This window comes from Neofelis nebulosa, chromosome 5, assembly GCF_028018385.1.
Source record: "Neofelis nebulosa isolate mNeoNeb1 chromosome 5, mNeoNeb1.pri, whole genome shotgun sequence".
NCBI classification, from domain to species: Eukaryota; Metazoa; Chordata; class Mammalia; order Carnivora; family Felidae; genus Neofelis; species Neofelis nebulosa.
This window is the reverse complement of record NC_080786.1, coordinates 156,470,503-156,488,550: the sequence shown is the minus strand read 5'-3', so window position 1 is coordinate 156,488,550 and position 18,048 is coordinate 156,470,503. Positions and strand designations below refer to the sequence as shown.

General features: G+C 63.5%; 1 protein-coding gene across 4 annotated transcripts in view; it reads left to right on the top strand.

Moving 5' to 3' along the window:
* The window catches only part of CBS (cystathionine beta-synthase), a 28,664-nt gene extending 11,714 nt beyond the window's left edge, over nucleotides 1–16,950 (top strand). For 3 of the 4 annotated variants that reach the window (XM_058732129.1, XM_058732128.1, XM_058732126.1), the window contains 15 exons: nucleotides 1,472–1,578; nucleotides 2,527–2,661; nucleotides 3,011–3,090; nucleotides 3,173–3,307; nucleotides 3,841–3,910; nucleotides 5,129–5,220; nucleotides 5,991–6,116; nucleotides 6,739–6,823; nucleotides 7,940–8,045; nucleotides 9,566–9,643; nucleotides 9,807–9,941; nucleotides 10,515–10,623; nucleotides 14,697–14,781; nucleotides 15,176–15,217; nucleotides 16,574–16,950. In XM_058732129.1, the coding sequence (XP_058588112.1) occupies nucleotides 1,472–1,578; nucleotides 2,527–2,661; nucleotides 3,011–3,090; nucleotides 3,173–3,307; nucleotides 3,841–3,910; nucleotides 5,129–5,220; nucleotides 5,991–6,116; nucleotides 6,739–6,823; nucleotides 7,940–8,045; nucleotides 9,566–9,643; nucleotides 9,807–9,941; nucleotides 10,515–10,623; nucleotides 14,697–14,781; nucleotides 15,176–15,217; nucleotides 16,574–16,731 (1,543 nt within the window). In that variant the 3' untranslated portion in view covers nucleotides 16,732–16,950. The remainder of the gene's footprint in view (nucleotides 1–1,471; nucleotides 1,579–2,526; nucleotides 2,662–3,010; nucleotides 3,091–3,172; nucleotides 3,308–3,840; nucleotides 3,911–5,128; nucleotides 5,221–5,990; nucleotides 6,117–6,738; nucleotides 6,824–7,939; nucleotides 8,046–9,565; nucleotides 9,644–9,806; nucleotides 9,942–10,514; nucleotides 10,624–14,696; nucleotides 14,782–15,175; nucleotides 15,218–16,573) is intronic. The other variant, XM_058732125.1, reaches the window with a different exon arrangement.
* The last annotated feature ends 1,098 nt before the right edge of the window (nucleotides 16,951–18,048 follow it).

The following is an 18,048-nucleotide window of genomic DNA, read 5'->3' as shown; positions in this document are numbered from 1 at the left end:
GCGTCCCTTCCGCTCCTTGGAAGGCTGCTGTTGGAGGCTGGATTCCAGCTTGTTCCAGCGGAGGCCTGTTTGGGCCCCCAGGGTGGACCGCAGCCTCCGGCCCCCCTGGGGAGCTGGGTGCGCTGGGCCTGAGGCCAGGAATCTGGTCTTGCCGGGTTCCTGGAGCAGAGGGCTCGCTAAAGTTTGGGAACCACGGAATGTAAATTAGAAATCCAAGGGCGTAGGAAGCTAAACCCAGGTCTGTGCTGCACATCCCCGGGCGGGTGTTTGGTGAGCACGTACTTGGCACGGACAGGAAGAAGGTATGCAGTTGGCATCGGGCCCTGAGGGTGAGGAGGGAACCGCCTGTGTCGTGGCTGACACACCATCGGGCTGTCCACACCCGACTGTCACCTGTCACCAGGTGGGAGAACGGGGAGAGGAAGCCAGTCGCTAGAATGCGAAGGGAGACAGCCGGCCGGTGATGAGGAATCCCACACTGAGTCTGGACGTCCACCTGGGAGTTCATGGTGACCTTGACCCCAGGGGCACCGGTGACTCCCCAAGGTCTTTGTTTTGTTTCGAGTAGGGTGCTTCAATCACCCGCGCCTGACATTTTCTGAGTGATGCCCGGTGGCCGGTGCACCCCTTGTGGCCACTGTCCATCCCTGGTGGACAGCCAGGCAGCCTGAGGGGGCTCAGCTCTGGAGGAGCTTTTTTCATCAAGGAAAAGCTTTTTTCCTTTTTTCATCAAGGAAAAAAGAAGGACAAGGAATCCCAGGGGTCGGGTGCCGAGAGATGGAAGGAAGTGAAGGTCCGCAGAAAAGACTTTCTGAACGGATGCACCAGGCAGGAGCTGTTGTTGAAGTCATGTTGTCTACTCCAGCTTCCGTACTTGGAAGTAATTTATTTTTAACATTCACTTGTTTTTGAGAGAGAGAGAGAGAGAGAGAGAGCGCGCGCGCGCGCAAGCAGGGTAGGGCAGAGAGAGAGGGAGACACAGAATCCGAAGCAGGCTCCAGGCTCCGAGCTGTCAGCACAGAGCCCGACGCGGGGCTCGAACCCACGAACCGTGAGATCATGACCTGAGCCCAAGTCGGACGCTTAACTGACTGAGCCACCCAGGCGCCCCTGTACTTGGAAATAATTTAACATAAAAAGTTGCAGAAATAATACAGAGGGGTCTCGTGTCCCTTCCCCAAGCTGCCCTCTGACCCCGGCCCCTGTTGCCCAGGAAACGACCTTGATGGGGCTCACCATTAGCTACACCACAGTCGGGGTTTCTGCCATCGGCTCACCCACCGGTGTCCTCATGTGTCACGTGTGCACACGTGAGCAGGAATGTGCCTGTGGCCTTTTACCCTGCGTGTAGGTTTGTATAATTACCCCTCGGATCCCTCACCCAAGCCAGTTCTTGGATTTGTTTCTTGGTTTATGTAAAACAGCATGCTGGTGTGCCAAGTCTGAGTGATCGTGGACTTCCCTGTTTCAGGACCAAATCCCCCCAAATCTTGCCAGACATCCTGAAGAAGATCGGGGACACCCCCATGGTGAGAATCAATAAGATCGGAAAGAAATTTGGCCTCAAGTGCGAGCTCTGTGAGTACCTGGCCGCCTCCCTCTGTCCCGCGCCTGCCCCAGCAGCAGCTCCGTGGGCCTAGGGTTGTGGGCATAGACCCCTGGGGCCCTCTGGGGGGCAAGAGGGGCCAGGCAGTGAGCCGGCTAATGAATGTCCGGGACCCCATCGGGTAATAGCAGAAAGAAGGCACGGTAGGGGGACGTGCCGGGGTGGCGGGGCACAGCCGGCCGCTCTGGTCAGGGCCCGAATGAGGAGACAGAGTGTGGAGACCCGGGGAGCGTGTTCTGGGCCAACGTGGAAGGCAGGACCCAACCAGGAAGGAGCTTGACCCTCCCCAGACCTGAGGAGGAGGAGACGTCACAATGGGGTCCGACTTTGTGATGCGGGGTCTCGGCCGTGGGCTGGGCAGGAAGCCGCTGTCTCTGTGTTCAGCTGGTTCTGTGGGGATAGACCATCTGTTATGAGGCGGTGGGAATCGGGGGAGCCACATCCGGCCTTGTCCTCGGTGAGCAGGGGGGCCACCCGCACGCAGAGCCCCGTGTCGCTGGGCGAGGGCCTCTCCCAGTGAGCAGGCTGATGGGAGGCAGGCTTGGAGCACTGGGCAGGCCCCAGTTGGATGGGGCGGGCCGCCCTGCCTCACACCGGCCCCCTGCTGCGTGTCCAGCTAGCCGCTCTTGGGCCCGTGCTGCCCCAAGGGGGGCTTTTCCTGGCCCACCCACCTAGTGGGGGGCTCCTCACTTCTCTCCTTCGCTCGGGGTTGCCACTCGGGCTGGACAGCGGGTGGCTGGGCAGGGGGGAGTTTCCCGATGGGCGAGCACGCTGCTCCGGGCGCAGGTGGGGGTGAGAACGGAGGGGGGTGGTTTATGGTCCCCACGTGCTGGGCGTGTCACATAATAGGAGGTCATGGGGATCAGCCAGGGAGCGGTGGGGGGAGCCTCCTCCTGTCCTGATTCATCCTTGGCTCCCAGTGGCCAAGTGTGAGTTCTTCAACGCGGGCGGGAGCGTGAAGGACCGTATCAGCCTGCGCATGATTGAGGACGCCGAGCGGGCCGGGACCCTGAAGCCCGGGGACACCATCATTGAGCCGACGTCCGGGAACACAGGTGGGTCCCGGGCCGGGCCGGGTGGGTCCCCTGGCCTGTCCGGCCGGCCTCCTCCCTCGACTCGCTTGGGCAGCACGTAATGCGTGCATTTGGAGGGCGGTGCCCAGGGGAAGCCGGGGGCGCCGGGTTCCACGTTTTCCCGCCTGCGTTGCTTCTCAGGGGGCACATCCCCTTTGCGTTTCTACCTCGGGCGTCCTCTGCCCCGACTCCCTCATTCGAGACAGAAGGGGGTGACCTCAGGCCTTTTTGGTATCTGAGTGCCCTCTCCCTGGGCCTTCCTGGCTGTGGGCACCCAGAGCGGGGTCTGTGGGGCGCCGTGGCCCCCTCTCACCCCGTGCACTGTCCCCAGGGATCGGGCTGGCCCTGGCTGCCGCCGTGAAGGGTTACCGCTGCGTCATCGTGATGCCGGAGAAGATGAGCACGGAGAAGGTGGGGGCAGGGGTTGTCCCGAGGGGCCCGGCCCCGTGCACCGGGCCCGGGGGTAGACGCGGGCCTCCGTGCTCCTCCATAGGTGGATGTGTTGCGGGCCCTGGGGGCCGAGATTGTGAGGACGCCCACCACGGCCAGATTTGACTCCCCGGAGTCCCACGTGGGGGTGGCCTGGAGGCTACGGAACGAGATCCCCAACTCTCACATCCTAGACCAGGTGAGGCCGGGGTCGGGGGGCGAGCGTGCCCTCGGGGGTGTGGACCCACATCGGGGGCGCCCTGGGGGGCGTCCGTCGGGGTCGGGGGCTGCAGAGGCGGCTGGCGCGCGGTCGCCGGCCTCTCCCGGCCTGTCCGGCGCTCCGGCAGGTGGCGGCCAGGTCTGCCGAGCCTTTGGCCCCCCCGCCTCCCGGGCCGCCTCTGGAGGGCTGCGCTCAGCCCCTGGGCCGGAACGGCTTTGGCGGTGCACCCGGAAGCTGTTGTACAGGTGTAAAACGCACGAAAACCTTTTCACTGGGGCTCTCGGCCTCACCCGTCTCCCCTCCGGGTGAGTTCAGAAACCGCACCTCCTGGAGGGCTCGAGTCAACGTCTTGTGCTGGTCGAGCTTCCTAAAACCGCCCGTGCCGCTGGCCGCTGGCTTGATCTGCCGGGATCCGCTCCGGCTCGCCCTGAGCTGTCGGCCTGACGCCCCGGGGCTGTTGCCCGTTCGGCGTTCCTGACCCCACTCAGCCCCTCCGCCGTCTCTCCACACAGTACCGCAACGCCAGCAACCCCCTCGCTCACTACGACACCACCGCCGAGGAGATCCTGCAGCAGTGTGACGGTGAGTCTTCGGTCCCGCCCCTCTGTCCGCCTTCACTGCATCTATCCCTGCTTGCCTGGGAGCATACGGGTCACTTACCCTCTCCTCGGTAAACTCCTGTCCGTCCTTCAGAACCCAGCCCAAGTGTCCCCTCTCCGTGAAGTGCTTTCCAGCGCATGTCCCCAGAGGGGTGTCCCTTTTCGGACTTTGCCTATGCGTCACCTGGAACACCAAACATATCGCGTGGTTCTGCTCGTGCGCCCGGCAGTAGGTCCTTCCAGACCCGTGGGAGCTCCTGCGTGCGGGGAACGAAAGTGTGGCAGGCTGGTTGGTGCTGGAGCCCTCCCTGGGCTCCATGCCGTCGAAAGCCCTTGGCATCAGGCCCTGATCCGAGCGCTGAATCCAACACTTGGGTTTTCTCGTCTCCCGAACCGGATGGTGGTGCCGGGGGTTGGTTTACTTCCTGTACGGACATGAGTGTCCCTGGAGCCTTTGCACACGTTGAGAGCCAAGTCCGTGGGGGGGGGGGGGGGGGGGGGGAGGGGTGTTTCCCTAAGAGGTTTCAGGGAGAAGTTGCCGGGCGATGGGCCTTGCCGCTTGGAACCTGGTGCTGGCACCGGCCCACACGCGACCTCGTTCCAGGCCTAGGAGCCAGGCGGCAAGGGTCCAAGGGTGTGCTCACCCGGGTTTTACGTGTGAGAATTCTCTCCTTTGGCAAAAACAGCCCTCTGCCTCGGCACGGGTCTCCGCACTGACTTGTCTGCAGGATGCCTGGGCTGGCCACGCGGCAGGCAGAGAGCCCAGTGACTTTCGGGCCGAGCCTGAGGGATTTATTTATTTCCTTTATAATTCAGTTCGCTTAGTCCTACCTGGAGCCTGACAGTGTAAGACGGGCACGACAAAGGGCCTCCCCGGGCCCCGTCCCCGCGGCAGCCACCGCGCGGCGGGTCCTGGCAGTGCGTCCAGATGCCCTTCACGGCTTCGCACCAGATGGGGGCTGCGGTGGCCACATGTCATCCAGCAAAGACTAAGCAGAGCCCACTGGCTCGCTGTGGCTGCGGATGCTTCTTTAAAGCTCCAGAACTGTCACGAGAGGCTGTCGAAATGTGACAACAGCTTCTCTCTGAACTTCTTGAGAACCGGCCTGCGTTTTGGTTGCGTCTTTACTTACTGCCGAGCGTGGCGAGCCGGCTGAGCTGTGGCCGGAGGGTGGCCCCCTGACACAGCTTCTCCCATCAGGAAAGTTGGACATGCTGGTGGCTTCGGCGGGCACGGGTGGCACCATCACGGGCGTCGCCAGGAAGCTGAAGGAGAAATGCCCAGGGTGCAAAGTGAGTGAGCCAGGGGCTGCAGACGGGTGTCGGAGGCGGGTGGGCCCGGACGTGCGCGCCTCTCACCTGCGGCCCCATCTGCGGTCGGAGGCGTGACCATCGAGCTTCTGGGCCCTGGGTCCCCAGGGTGGCCTCTGCTTTAGAGCTGCAAGTTCCCCGTCCTGACATTTCTGCTTACAGCTTGTCTTGTACCTTGTGTGTCTGCCTCTTCTTGGGAGTGACCCATGACCTAGGTGCCCCGATGCTCTGGGGGTTAGGACAGTCGACTTAGATGGCCTCCAAGGATCGTTCCAGAAGCTCTAAGCTCTTAGGGTCATGTCCCACATGTGCTGTGCTTGGCGGATGGGGGGGGGGACATCTAGATTTGGAGTTAAGCGTGGACCTGGGGAGGGGCTTGTAGAAACTTCCAACTGGGGGTCCTGAGCACTTTTCTCCTTCCGGCCATTTCTCTGCCATCCATCCCCAAAGGCTCTGGCTGCCCCCACAGGGGCAGTCAGGGCTTTCCTGGGGCGCCCTGCTCACCTGGTTCTCCCCTGGGAAGCTACCTTGTCCCCCCCCGGCCACATGCTGTCCCCTCGGAGTACCCCAGGTGAATGTGTACCTTGTAATGTCCCCAGCACTTGGGGCCCGAGGCCTGGGGACACGGCCACACCCCAGGGCAGGTCTTCACCGGGTGCTTGCTAGGGGTGGGATTGGCCACCCCCATAAAAAGCCAGGCACGGCCAGATGAGACTGTTGCCCAACTCGGGTCCTCATGCCGCTCCCTCTAGATCATCGGGGTGGATCCCGAGGGTTCCATCCTCGCAGAGCCCGAGGAGCTGAACCAGTCGGAGCAGACAGTCTACGAGGTGGAAGGGATCGGCTACGACTTCATCCCCACGGTGCTGGACCGGACGGTAGGCAGGGCCAGGGCACTCCCAGGCACGGTTCCAGCCCTCTGGGTATGAATGCCCTTGACCTGTTTTCCAACGGAGGGGCCGCGGAATAGTGGGGGCTGCATGAGCAGGCGGGCGAAGCGTGGCCTCGCCGTCAAGGGTAGGTAACATTTGGCACCATATCGAGTGTGTGCCAGGGCCCTGGTGGGCGGAGACGCTGAGACAGCCGTGGGCACGGGCCTGGCCCCCGCAGAGGGAGAGGGCGCGGGTGGTGAGGGCAGGGAAGCAAAGTGAACGATAAGGACCCCAGCCAGACAGGGCTCTCTTTCGGGACCCTAGAGGGTAATTCTGTCGGGGGGGGGGGGGTGGGTTGTCTAGGGTGGACCTGTGGGGACAGAGCTGTGCGGCGGGGGCTGGCGGACAGTTTCGATGCCAGGGGCAGAATGTGTTGGACCAGGAGAGGTAGAAAGTTCTAGGGTTTTAGCCCTGAGAATCCAGTCGCAGATGTGGGGCCGGGCCACGTTCCGATGAGGGTCATGGCCTCTGGCGCACCTGTGAGGTTACAGGCGCGGGCTGTGGCCACACCCCCACCACGGAAGGGCCCGGGCCCCTCCGGAGCTTTCCGTGTGGGTCCTGTCTGCAGGTGGTGGACAAGTGGTTCAAGAGCAACGATGAGGAGGCCTTTGCCTTCGCCCGGATGCTGATTGCACAGGAGGGGCTGCTGTGCGGTGAGTGCCGGGCGGGCTCTGGGGTGCACTTGCCCCCTGCCCACCTCCAGGCCACATGTAAAAGACACCCTCGTTCTGAAGCCGCGGGCCACGCCTGTCAGGTGCCATCCGTCCGTCTGTCCCTCGGCAGGGCCGTCATGCTCACAGCAGAGGTGCCCTTCCGGAACATGGCTGGAGCTCCGGGTCTGTGTTCCTGGGCCCCTGGGGTCCTTAGGCTTTGTCTCGCTGAGGACAGGCGTGGCCCGCAGATCCGAGAGGGGAAGGAGTGTGAGCTGTGAGGGGCCTGGGGACGTAGCAACCCCCCAGTAGCTCAACAGAAGAAGAAAACAGCCGCCATCTCTGCGCTCCCGGCGAAGTGGGCAGTGGGGTCCGGGTACGAGTGGGCGTCTGCCTCCTGCGGGCCCCACCTTGAGAGGCGTCCCGGCGATGCCATCAGTGGTTTGGGGGTGAGGCCAAAGCTTTTAGGGCTCTTGGGTTTTTTTTGTTTTCTTCTTTAATGTTCATTTTTATTTTTGAGGGCTAGACAGAGCATGAGCAGGGGAGGGGCAGAGAGAGAAGGAAACACGGAATCCCAAGCAGGCTCCAGGCCCCGAACTGTCAGCACACAGCCCGACATGGGGCTTGAACTCACGGACCTCGAGATCGTGACCTGAGCCAAAGTCAGACACGCTTAACCGACTGAGCCACCCAGGCGCCCTGTGGACGCTTGTTTTCAGTCAAGCCCAGCCCTCACCTGGGGTCTGGGGCTGGCACAGGGTGCCGGGAATGCCCTGGAGAGGCTGGGGGGCATGTGTGACACGGGCCTCCAGGGTCAGAAGGAGATGGGACCACGCTCCCCACCAGCTGTCTCCGCTCGGAGCCCCAAGGCCCCCGAGGGAAGCGCTGGATTTAGACCCCCAGGGACTGACGGGCCGAGAGGACACGCGGCTCGCTGTGGGGTGTCTGTGCTTCCTCGGGGAGGGTTTAGCGACCAAGCCTGGGCGGACATGGAGCTCCGTGCTGCCAGAGTGGTGCGGGTGCAGTGAGAAGCGGGGTCCTCCCCCCAGAGCCAGGCCCTGCGGGTGGCTCCCCAGGCTCGCACGCAGGTGCTCACGCCCCCCCCCCCTCCCCCCGCAGGTGGCAGTGCCGGCAGCGCCATGTCGGTGGCCGTGAAGGCTGCCCAGGAGCTGCAGGAGGGCCAGCGCTGCGTGGTGATTCTGCCGGACTCGGTGCGCAACTACATGTAAGACGCGCCCTCCCCCGCCCGCGGCTCTGTCTCTGTCCTTCCGAGTCCCCCGCCCGCGGCTCTCTGTCCTTCTGAGCCCCGCACGCCCCGGGGGCTCTCGCTGCCCGGCCTCCCCGGAGATCAGACAGCAAGGAGGCGGGAGGGTGGGCGCCCGCGGGACCCCTGTGAGCTCTGCCTGCACCTGCCTGGCCCCCGGGCTCCCCGTCGGGCTCCCCATCACGTCTCAGCCTGTCTTGGGGTCCTCTAGACACGCTTATGAGTCCGCGCACCTTCAGGGCGGCCGGTGCGACTGGCAGAGCGCCCCCTGGAGGGGGTTCCTTGCCCACTTCAGCCCCTCCTGCCCCCGTCGCCCCTCCCACGCGTCTCCTGTGAGCTGCCCTCCCCCACTCGCCCCCTTGCGGCCTCCACCCTCTGACTGAGGAGATCCCTGGCTGGGCTCAGACGGCCCTTCAGGACCTGCCGGGAAGTGTCTGGCCGGTGGCCCCCACGGCCCCTTCCGGCCCGATGGCACTGGGCGTTCGTGTGTGTTGTGGCCCGGCTCCGAGGGCCATAGGTCCAGCCGGTGGCCCCTGGGCCTCCGGCTCTGCCTGTGCTTCAGGTTGCTCCGCAGCAGGCTTCTGGGGGACGGGGAGCTGAGGACCCCCCTGGCCCCCGCCCGCCAAACCCTCACGATTCCCTCCACAGCCTGGGTGCCGGGGGTGCCCCGAGTTGGCTTCCCAGGGGCGCGGGGGTTCACAAGGGTTCCCACCGCCAAGTTGCCCTGAGCTGGGCTGCCCGTCTCCCCGTGAGCTCGACGGGCCTGCTGTGTGGGCATGTGAGCGTGTGCACGCTGGAGGGTGTGAGAAGCAGGGCGGGTCTGTGGGAGACGCGGCGGGTGGGTGAGGGAGACACGGAGCAGGGGTGGAGGTGAGAGGGCAGGTCCGCAGGGGGTAGAGAGGGTGGTGTGGTGGGGAGAGAGATGGGATAGGGGAGGGGGGAAAGACAGGGCCAGTGGGGGGTGGGGGACAGGGTGGGGGTATGCAGGAGGTGGGGTGAACGGGAGGGAGACGGGGCGGGTGTTGGGGGGCAGAGAGATGGGGTAGCTGTGAGCGGTAGACGGAACCGGTCATGCGAAGGACCGAGCGTGTCCTCCCGCTTGTCTTGGTCACCGGGTGGCAGGTTGGGCCGGGTCCCAGGCAGGCAGCCCCGAGCCGGGGCCAGTGTCCTCAGCCCCTGGGAGCGAGGCGCTCCCTCTGTTCCTCGGCCGGGAGGCCGCCCCGGAGCCAGGAGCGGGCTTGCCGGCTTGGGCTCCAGGACAGACGCTGTGCTCTGCAGCCCCGCCGATGCAGGCCAGGCTCGCGGGTCGACCAGGTGCCCCCACGGCACTCCCTGCTGGGGTCTCCCAAGGCCCGGCTCCCCGGCCTCACCCTGCAGTCCCCGCCGGCCGCTCGGGGTCTCGGCTGGAGCCCGGTGTCCCGTGAGTGGTGCTGGGCTCCCTCAGGACCGACCGGGCCCCAGCGGTTTCTTGATGCCCGTAGGTCCAAGTTCCTGAGTGACAAATGGATGATGCAGAAGGGCTTCCTGAAGGAGGAGGACTTCACCATGACAAAGCCATGGTAAGGGTGTCTCTGAGCGGAGACCGTGCTCCCAAGTCCAGGCCCCTGTGCTCCATCCCGCACCCGGCCGGCCGTCATCCCTCTGCGCTGAGCCTTGCAGTGAGTGTACTTGTCCTCCCCTCCCCCCTCCTGGTTCGCGGCCGGCCCGGCGCCCTCCCCCCAGGTGGTGGCACCTGCGAGTTCAGGAGCTGAGCCTGTCGGCCCCGCTGACGGTGCTGCCCACGGTCACCTGCGAGCACACCATCGAGATCCTCCGCGAGAAGGGCTTCGACCAGGTGCCCGTGGTCGACGAATCAGGGTCAGTGTCAGCCACCCCAACCCGGGGCTCTGCCCGGAGCCGCAGGGCCAGGGCCCCAAGCTCCCGGACAGGGCGGGGCAGCGGTTGGCCCGTCGGACGACTTGTCCATGCGCACCCGCCACGCTAGCTCTTACGGCCCAAGGGCCCCTCCTGCGGCGTCCCTGCACTCTGGGCACGTGCGTGGGGGGCGGCGGGAGAGGACCGGCCGTGCCGTGGCTCGTGGCCAGCAGTGGAAGGCCGTGGCCAGCCAGCAGTCTCCCGAGACCGTCCCAATTCTAGAACCGAGCCCACCACCTGGGACGCTGCCAGCTGTTTCCCCGCGATGCTGGTCAGAATGGAGGTGCCCGAGACTCGCTGGTTTGTGGTGTCCCCGCACTGGACAGGCACCCCCAGGGCCGGGCATCGGTCACTGCCATACCCACGTGTAGGCACCGCACTTCCTGGTTGAATTCTCAGAGAGAGATTCCACGTCTGGCCACGGAGCACAGCCTGAGCAGAGGGTGGCTGTGGGCGTGTTCTGTCCTTGGGAGGGAAGAGAGGTGCCCGCACTGATCCGTGACCCCTGTTTCCCAGGGCCATCCTGGGGATGGTGACCCTGGGGAACATGCTGTCGTCCCTGCTCGCTGGGAAGGTTCAGCCGTCAGACCAAGTTCGAAAAGTCCTCTATAAGCAGTTCAAACAGGTATGAGCTCTGTTTCGCTCGAGACCCAGGCCTGCCCTCGAAGGCGGGGCTCAGTGCTCCCCGCGAGAGGGTGCCAGGGCCCCCGCTGCACCCAAGCCCATAAACCCAAGGGTTTGCCCCTGCTCTGCAGGCGGCCCTCGCTGGTGGGGGCTCACCTGGGGGTCAGCATCCCGAGGCCGTCTCAGCCAAGCCGGGCGCCCGCCGGCACGGTCGTTTTGCAACACTGGGCCTGTGCCTTCTCTGTGCACGTTCGTTAAGAATGTCCGGCAGGCCGAGAACATTCTGGGGAGTTGCCGGGGCTGGTTGGGGCCCGTGGGCGTCCTTACATGATCACGGCCCCTCGATGGGCCGGGCAGAGGCCCCAAGGTGGTGCGGTCAGGCGTCCCCTCTCCCTGGTCCCTGGCGCCGACTCCCCACCAGCTTGTCCTGCACTTGGTGAGGGAAGGCAGCCGTTGGCCGTGTTGTATTTGAGGGGCTGAGTCTAGAGCCAGGGAGGAATTTCCCACCAGGCAGCTGACGTGGCCCCAGAATCTGTGTTCCTTCCACTTTTGGCCATCACCTGTCTCATGGGTCCTGCAGGGCCCCTTCCGCTAGGCCCTCTGGGAGCCGCTGCCCGGCCTGGACTGTCACCCCCTCCTCCTCGTCCCCTGTCCTTCCTCCAACCTCGACACTTCCCGCAGCTGGTGCCCCCACTGCCCCCGCGCGATGCGTTCACCCTCTGTGCCCCAGGCCCCATCACACCCCGGAGCACTGAGTGCACGAGCGTGTTTCTTGTGCGGAAGCTCCGTGAGGTGTCACTGAGCCTGGTGTCACGTGAGAGGGGCTGGCCAGCCGGGCCGAGCGTGGTCGCCCTTCCCGCCGGCTTCTTAGCTGTTCCCTCTACTGAGGCGTGATTGCCACACGGGGTCGTGTCCAACCTAGCCCATTCGATGGTTCTGACGTGAATACGCACCCATGAAGCTGTCCCCATGGTCACGAGCGCACGTATCCCTTACCCCGAAGGCTTCCCCCGCGTCCCCACCGACGCCCCTCTCGTCGCTGCAGGCAGTATGTGCTCTGCAGACCCGTGCACACAGCGTGTGCCACTCGTGTGCCTTTCCCACAGCGTACTGTGGTGAGACCCATCCCCCGGGGCCGTGCACGCTGGTCCCTTCCCGCCCCGAATGCCGCTGGCCCACGCCGGGGCCTTCCACGAGCTGGCCTGGTCGGGGGAGCCTTCTCTCTGGTGGGGGCTCCGCTCCGTGGGTCTGTCTTCAAGCTGGCAGAGCCGGTGGCCGCCGCCTGGCGCCCGAGTCTGTATCTTGTTCCCTTCCTGAGAGGCCACGTCACACCTTCAGCCATTCCTCAGCCCCCAGAGCGCAGCCAGGCCCCCGGCTGGGACCCCTCATCGCAGGGGTCTCAGCGCAGGGACTTCAGTTCCCACCGCTGAGCTGCCGGGCGGGGCCGGAGGAGCCGACCGCGTGGGGGGCCGCCGTGCACCTGCTCCCCTCTGCCCTGCGCTCCCAGGGGCGGGTGTGGGTGGAGGCAGGTGTCTTCCTTCAGCAGGGGCTCCAAGCCTCCGCGTTCCAGATCCTGTCTTGAGAACGCAGGGGCCGCAGTAGACAGCCTGGGTGGGACCCGACATCTGGGCACAGCCGCCCTGCCGGGTGCTGGCCCTTCCTGCTGCCCCGTGGGGGCCTGGCCACCTGGGTACGCTGTGGCTCCCTTACCACCTGATTCTTCGTGACCCCCCCGTGGCCTTTTGACCACATCCAGTGCGTGGCCTACGGAAAGCGTTTGGCGGAGGCTGGCTTCCATGGACCGGCGCTGCTGTGAACACTTCAGCGTGCACTGGCGCCCGGTGTGGACATGCTGGACCCCCCCGGACCCACCCCCGGAGGCTCTTCCCCTGGTCTCCTGAGCCGTGAGCGCTGGTCTTTTCCCACGGAACCGCCCCCAGTACCAGAGTCCAAATAGGAAGGGCGCCGGGCTAGGTTCCGGTGTGGCTGACCAGGGCTTGTCCAGCTCACGTCTGATGAACACTCCCCTCACTGTGTCCCCAGAGAGGGTCAGCCAGCCCCTGTGACCCCTCCCGGGGAGCTGATGGCAGTGGAGGCCGTGGGGGACAGAGGGCTCTCCGGGTCAGACTTCCCCGGGAGCGTAAAGAGATGGCCGAGTGCCGTGGCTTACACCAGGTGACCCCTGCGGCTGGGCTGCTGACGCCCCATCCATAACTAACCTGAGAACCTTGCGGTGTGAGCAGGTGGGAAGGAGGTCCCGCGGTAGAGCCCCAGCCCGTGTAGATGCCGGAGGGGGCCGGGGGCTAGGCTCCCTCCATTCTCCGAATGCCTCACCTCACCGTGTTCACCTCTCTCTGCGGGTCATTTAAAACTAGGAAGATCTTGGGGCGCCTGGGTGGCGCAGTCGGTTAAGCGTCCGACTTCAGCCAGGTCACGATCTCGCGGTCCGTGAGTTCGAGCCCCGCGTCAGGCTCTGGGCCGATGGCTCGGAGCCTGGAGCCTGTTTCCGATTCTGTGTCTCCCTCTCTCTCTGCCCCTCCCCCGTTCATGCTCTGTCTCTCTCTGTCCCAAAAATAAATAAAAACAAACAAACAAACAAAAAAACTAGGAAGATCTTTCAAATGGAAGTATGGCCTCGGGTGAGTTCAACTTGTAGAGACATCACCTGCGTTTCCCGCAAACCTGCGTTCCCAGTGCGGGGATGGGGTCTGTTCTTGGGGAGTGCTACGCATGAGGGTAGCAGCCCCCCGAGGGCCGGAGAGGCTGAACTCATTGAACAGCATCCTCCGCTGATTTCTCAAAGAATGTGGATACAAAGACAGGAGCCCTTTAGGCCTCTTGCTGACAGCAGACCTCTTCCCTCTGGACGTGTGGTCACCGTGACTTCCGGGTTCCGGGCGGTCTGCCAAGAGGGTGTTGGGGGTGTGCCCGAAGCCCATCTCCGGTCTCGGCGGAGGTCCGAGCCGGGCGTTGGCGATGTTGGGGGCGAGGGAACACCTGGGCGCCGGGTCGGCGGGCGGCGAGCCACGGACTGAGCGGGGCGACAGGCCTGGTGGCCGGGGGGCCACCGGGGGCCAGCCTCGCTCCCGCACAAGGGCCAGGGTCTCCGATCATGACCGCTCCCCCAGCGCCCCCATCCTGATTTTCCCTCCTGGGTCTTCTGTCCATTTTGTGTCCCCCACACTCCCTTTCCCACCTGGTGGGAGCACACTTCTCGTGAGGCACGGGTTTCGATCCTCAGAAGGTGGACCCTGTTTTTACTGTAAGTTCTCAGTTTGTCTTGAGCAGGCGGTGTGGGGCAAGCACCCACGTCTCCCTTCTCCACACAGCTCGCCGTCGTTACGTCTTGCACTGGTGTCTGTTGGGGCAGGTGACCGATAAGTGCTAGTTTTCATAGGGGGTCTGTCTGTGCCTTCCACCGGCCCGGGGGTTGTGGCAAATGTATCTGTTCCAGTATCCCACAGACCGATACTGTGTGTAAACCACCACCACCCCCGCCCCCGTATCTCCCTGAGGTTTTTTTTGTTTTTTTTTTTTTGTTTTTTTAACGTCTACCTTTGAGAGAGACATAGTGTGAGCGGGCGAGGGGCAGAGAGAGAGGGAGGCACAGAATCCGAAGCAGGCTCCAGGCTCTGAGCCGTCAGCACAGAGCCCGACGCGGGGCTCGAACTCATGCACTGCGAGATCGTGCCCTGAGCCGAAAGCCAAAGTTGGAGGCTTAACGGACTCAGCCACCCTGGCACCCCTCCCTGAGCTTCTCATTAGTTTTGCCTCTTCCAGAATGTCAGAGTTGGGGTCAGACTGTGGGCAGCCTTTCTAAATGGCTCTGTCCTGTGTCTCTCCAAGGACTCATGGTTCATGTAAGCGTCTTATGTGCACTGTGTCGCCCTCTGCGTCTTGCATTCGGTTTCTGAATCGGCAGAAGACTAGAGGAGAATGTTCCGGAGCGATGCCCAGCCTTTGCTTTGCTCCTTTCACCGTCAGGCCTGGCAGGCAGTGGCCCTCAGGCTCCGCCAGCTTGAGGCCTGGCGGGACTGTCCTGGGAGCACTGACCGACCGCACTTTTTCTTCCAGATCCGGCTGACGGACCCGCTGGGCAAGCTGTCGCACATCCTGGAAATGGACCACTTTGCCCTGGTGGTCCACGAGCAGATCCAGTGTGAGTGGGCCTGCTGTGGGCCGGGCTGGGCCGGGAGCTCTGTGGGGCAATGAGGCCCTCGTCCCTCAGAGGGTGTCGGGAGGTTGGGGGGGGCGGGTTGGGGGTGCTGACCTCCAGCCCCCACCAGCCTGTGACTGTGGATCTCGGTGGGAGCCCTCCATGGGCCCTGCCAGAGAGGCCACAGGGCTTTTGAACTGCCACGCACAAATCCCCTTCTGGGCCTCTTTGGCGGGTCCCCACAGGCCGGGGGATGCGTCCGGTCCTGGGCGGGGACGAGGGCTGGAGAAGCGAGGAGGATCGGGAGGGGCCCAGAGTGCCCACCCTCCCGGCTGGGGCTGGTCTTGGGGCCCGGTCTGCCCCGAGTCTAATGCCCGTCCCGTCCTTGGCTCCACAGCACGGGACCTGGCCTTGACGGGCGTGGGGGGGGGGCCCTCAGGTATGTACGCCCCCCCCCCCCCCACACACACACACACCCCCCACCCCCGGAAATGGCTCTGTGGTCACAGTCGGAGCCTCCGAGGGCGGAGGAGGGCGTCTGGGGTCTTGGACCTCCAGGCCCCAGGCTTGAGTGGGAGGGTTCTTCCTCCTAAGCTGTTGACTCACATTTGAACTTCTACCAGAAAAAGGCCAGAGTCCCAAGTTCAGAGTCCGCCTGGCAGCATTTCCCCCGGCCGCCTCCTGCGATGCTGGCAGAGGCGAGCGGTTGTAGTGGAGACCCCATGGCCCTTTTTCCAGAAAGCCTGCACGCCGGGCTCTGGATGGGTTTCTCCTGGAGGGTCTGCAGGGCAGACTGGAGAGGCCGCTAGAGGCCGCCGTCGCCTGCGGAGGTGTGCGGCCGTCTGTCCGTCCCGGTACCTCTTCCTCTCCCGAGGTTCTCCGAGCACGCCAGCTGGGTCCCCGCCCCCCCCCCCCCCCCCCCCCCACACACACTCGTCGGGACCTCTGCCCTCAAAGGCACGAGGGACAGCCAGCCATAGGTGTGGTGCTGGGAAAGGGGGGGCCTGGCCCTGTGTGCGTCCGTCACAGCTCTCGGGGAAAAGCGTCACCAGGATATGTGGACGTGGGGAAAGAGCTGTGGTATAAGGAGTTGGCTGACCAACCGGGTGACCAGGCCGGGTGACCAGGCCGGTGGGTCCCCTGCAGGGTGAGGGGGCAGGCTCAGGACCCAAGAGCCAGTGTTTCAGTCTGAGTGCAAAGACAGGAACGATGTTCTCTCACTCAGAGAGTCAGCCTTTTTGTTCTCTTCGGGCCTTTGGCTGATTAGGTGAGGCCCACCACATTAGGGAGGATCCTCTCTCTCCTCCCTGTGCTCAAATATCACGTCTCACCCAAAGACACCCAGAGTGATGTCTGACTAAATATCTGGGCACCCCGTGACTTCGTCAAGCGGACACATAAAATTAACCGTCTCAAAAACCCTCTCTGCGCTTTGCACAGCGCGGTGGGAAGGGGCTGGTGTTCATTTAGGCCTGAGACAAAGGCAGGGGTTTGAAGACAGGTCGGGGGTGTAGTTCACGGGTGTGGGAGACGTTGGAACTTCTCGCCAAACTCAAGCATCGGGCGCCCAGGGGGACGCTCGGATTGCTTGCTTAGTGAAACCTGGGGCGTCCAGCCGGGCAGACACAGGGCGGAGAAGCCAGCTTCGCCCAGGCGTCTCGTGTCAGAAGACCGCATGTGGCGTTGGGCCCGCATGGGCCTCGGGCGGCTCCAGGACAGGGCCTCCGGGGTGTGGCCGCCTCTAACGGGCTCCGCGCGGAGACCCCTTTACACCTGCTGTCTTGTTCCTCCGCAGACCACAGCAACGGCAAGTCCAGTAAGAGGCAGACAGTGTTCGGGGTCGTCACTGCCATCGACTTGCTGAACTTCGTGGCCGCTCGGGAGCGCGACCGGAAGACCAAGTCAGGAAGCACCTCGGAGCCCAGACCTGCCGGGGCCACGGTACAGCTCTGACCGCGCCCAAGCCTCGCCTCGCCTCGCCAGGGTCCGTGCTCTACCTTTTGTAAACACAGAACCCACACGCGTGATTTTTAACTGCCTGACGCTGGGCGTTGTTGTCAGGAGCGGGCAGCGGGTGTAGGATGCTTAGCCCGGGGCCAGCGTGGACGCTAGCTTCCCTTTGATTAACACCTGGCCGCCTCGGGGAATCCGTTCACGGTCTGTTGGAGTAGATGTGTGTTTCTTTACCTTTCTTCTAAAACGGCTCAGCAAGAAAATCTTATCAAACAGGATCCAGCCAGGCGGGTGAGCCCTCGTGGCAAATGACCAGAGCAGGGTGGATAAAAGTGGAGGAAAATGCTCTTCTGGAGAAGAACCTACGATGGGGAGCAGCAGAAAGGCGGCTAGGGAAGGATGGGCCTGTTTGGAGCCCTCACACGGAGGTGGTGTCTCCTGGGTACCGGGGCTGGTTACGGTGACTTCAGTGTTCGGGGGTTTCTTAATTGAGGTGAAATTCGCATAACCTTAAATGAACGATTTAAAAGTGTAAGTTTTTGGGGCGCCTGGGTGGCTCAGTCGGTTGAGTGTCCCACTTTGGCTCAGGTCATGATCTTGGGGTTTGTGGGTTCAAGCCCCGCATCGGGCTGTGTGCTGACAGCTCAGAGCCTGGAGCCTGCTTCGTTCGGATTCTGTGTCTCCCTCTCTCTCTCTGCCCCTCCCCTGCTTGTGCTCTCTGTCTCAAAAATAACATTAAAAAAAAAACCTTAAAAAGTGTATATTCTCAGTGTCGTGCAGCCACCGCCTCGGGTAGCCAAGTCCCATGCACTTCGCACCCCCCACTCCCCCCACATCCGCCCCCTGGGTTTGTCTCTTGGGATGCGCCATATAAACAGAATCCTACAATCTGGCCTCTCGTCCGTCTGTGGCTTGTTTCGCTCAGCATCTGAAGTTCACCCACGCTGCAGCAGCTGTCAGTACGTCATCCCTATTTATGACCAAACAACACCCCGTCGTGTGCACGGATCACGTTTTGTGTGTCCTTTCGACAGCTGATGGACGTTTGGGTTGTTTCCACTGCTTAGCTGTTAGGAATTGTGCTGCCATGAACATGTGTGTCCAAGTATTTTGTTTCAAGGCCCGTTTTTAATTCTTGGGGTTATATGCACACGAGTGAAATTCCTGGGTCGCGTGGTCATTCTGTTTCACTTTTTGAGGAGCCCCTAAACTGTTCCACAGTGGTTGTGCCATTTCACATTCCCACCAGCTGTGCACAGAGACTCCGGTTTCTCCAGGTCCTTGTCCACACTGTTGTTCTCTGGGGGGGGGGGGGGG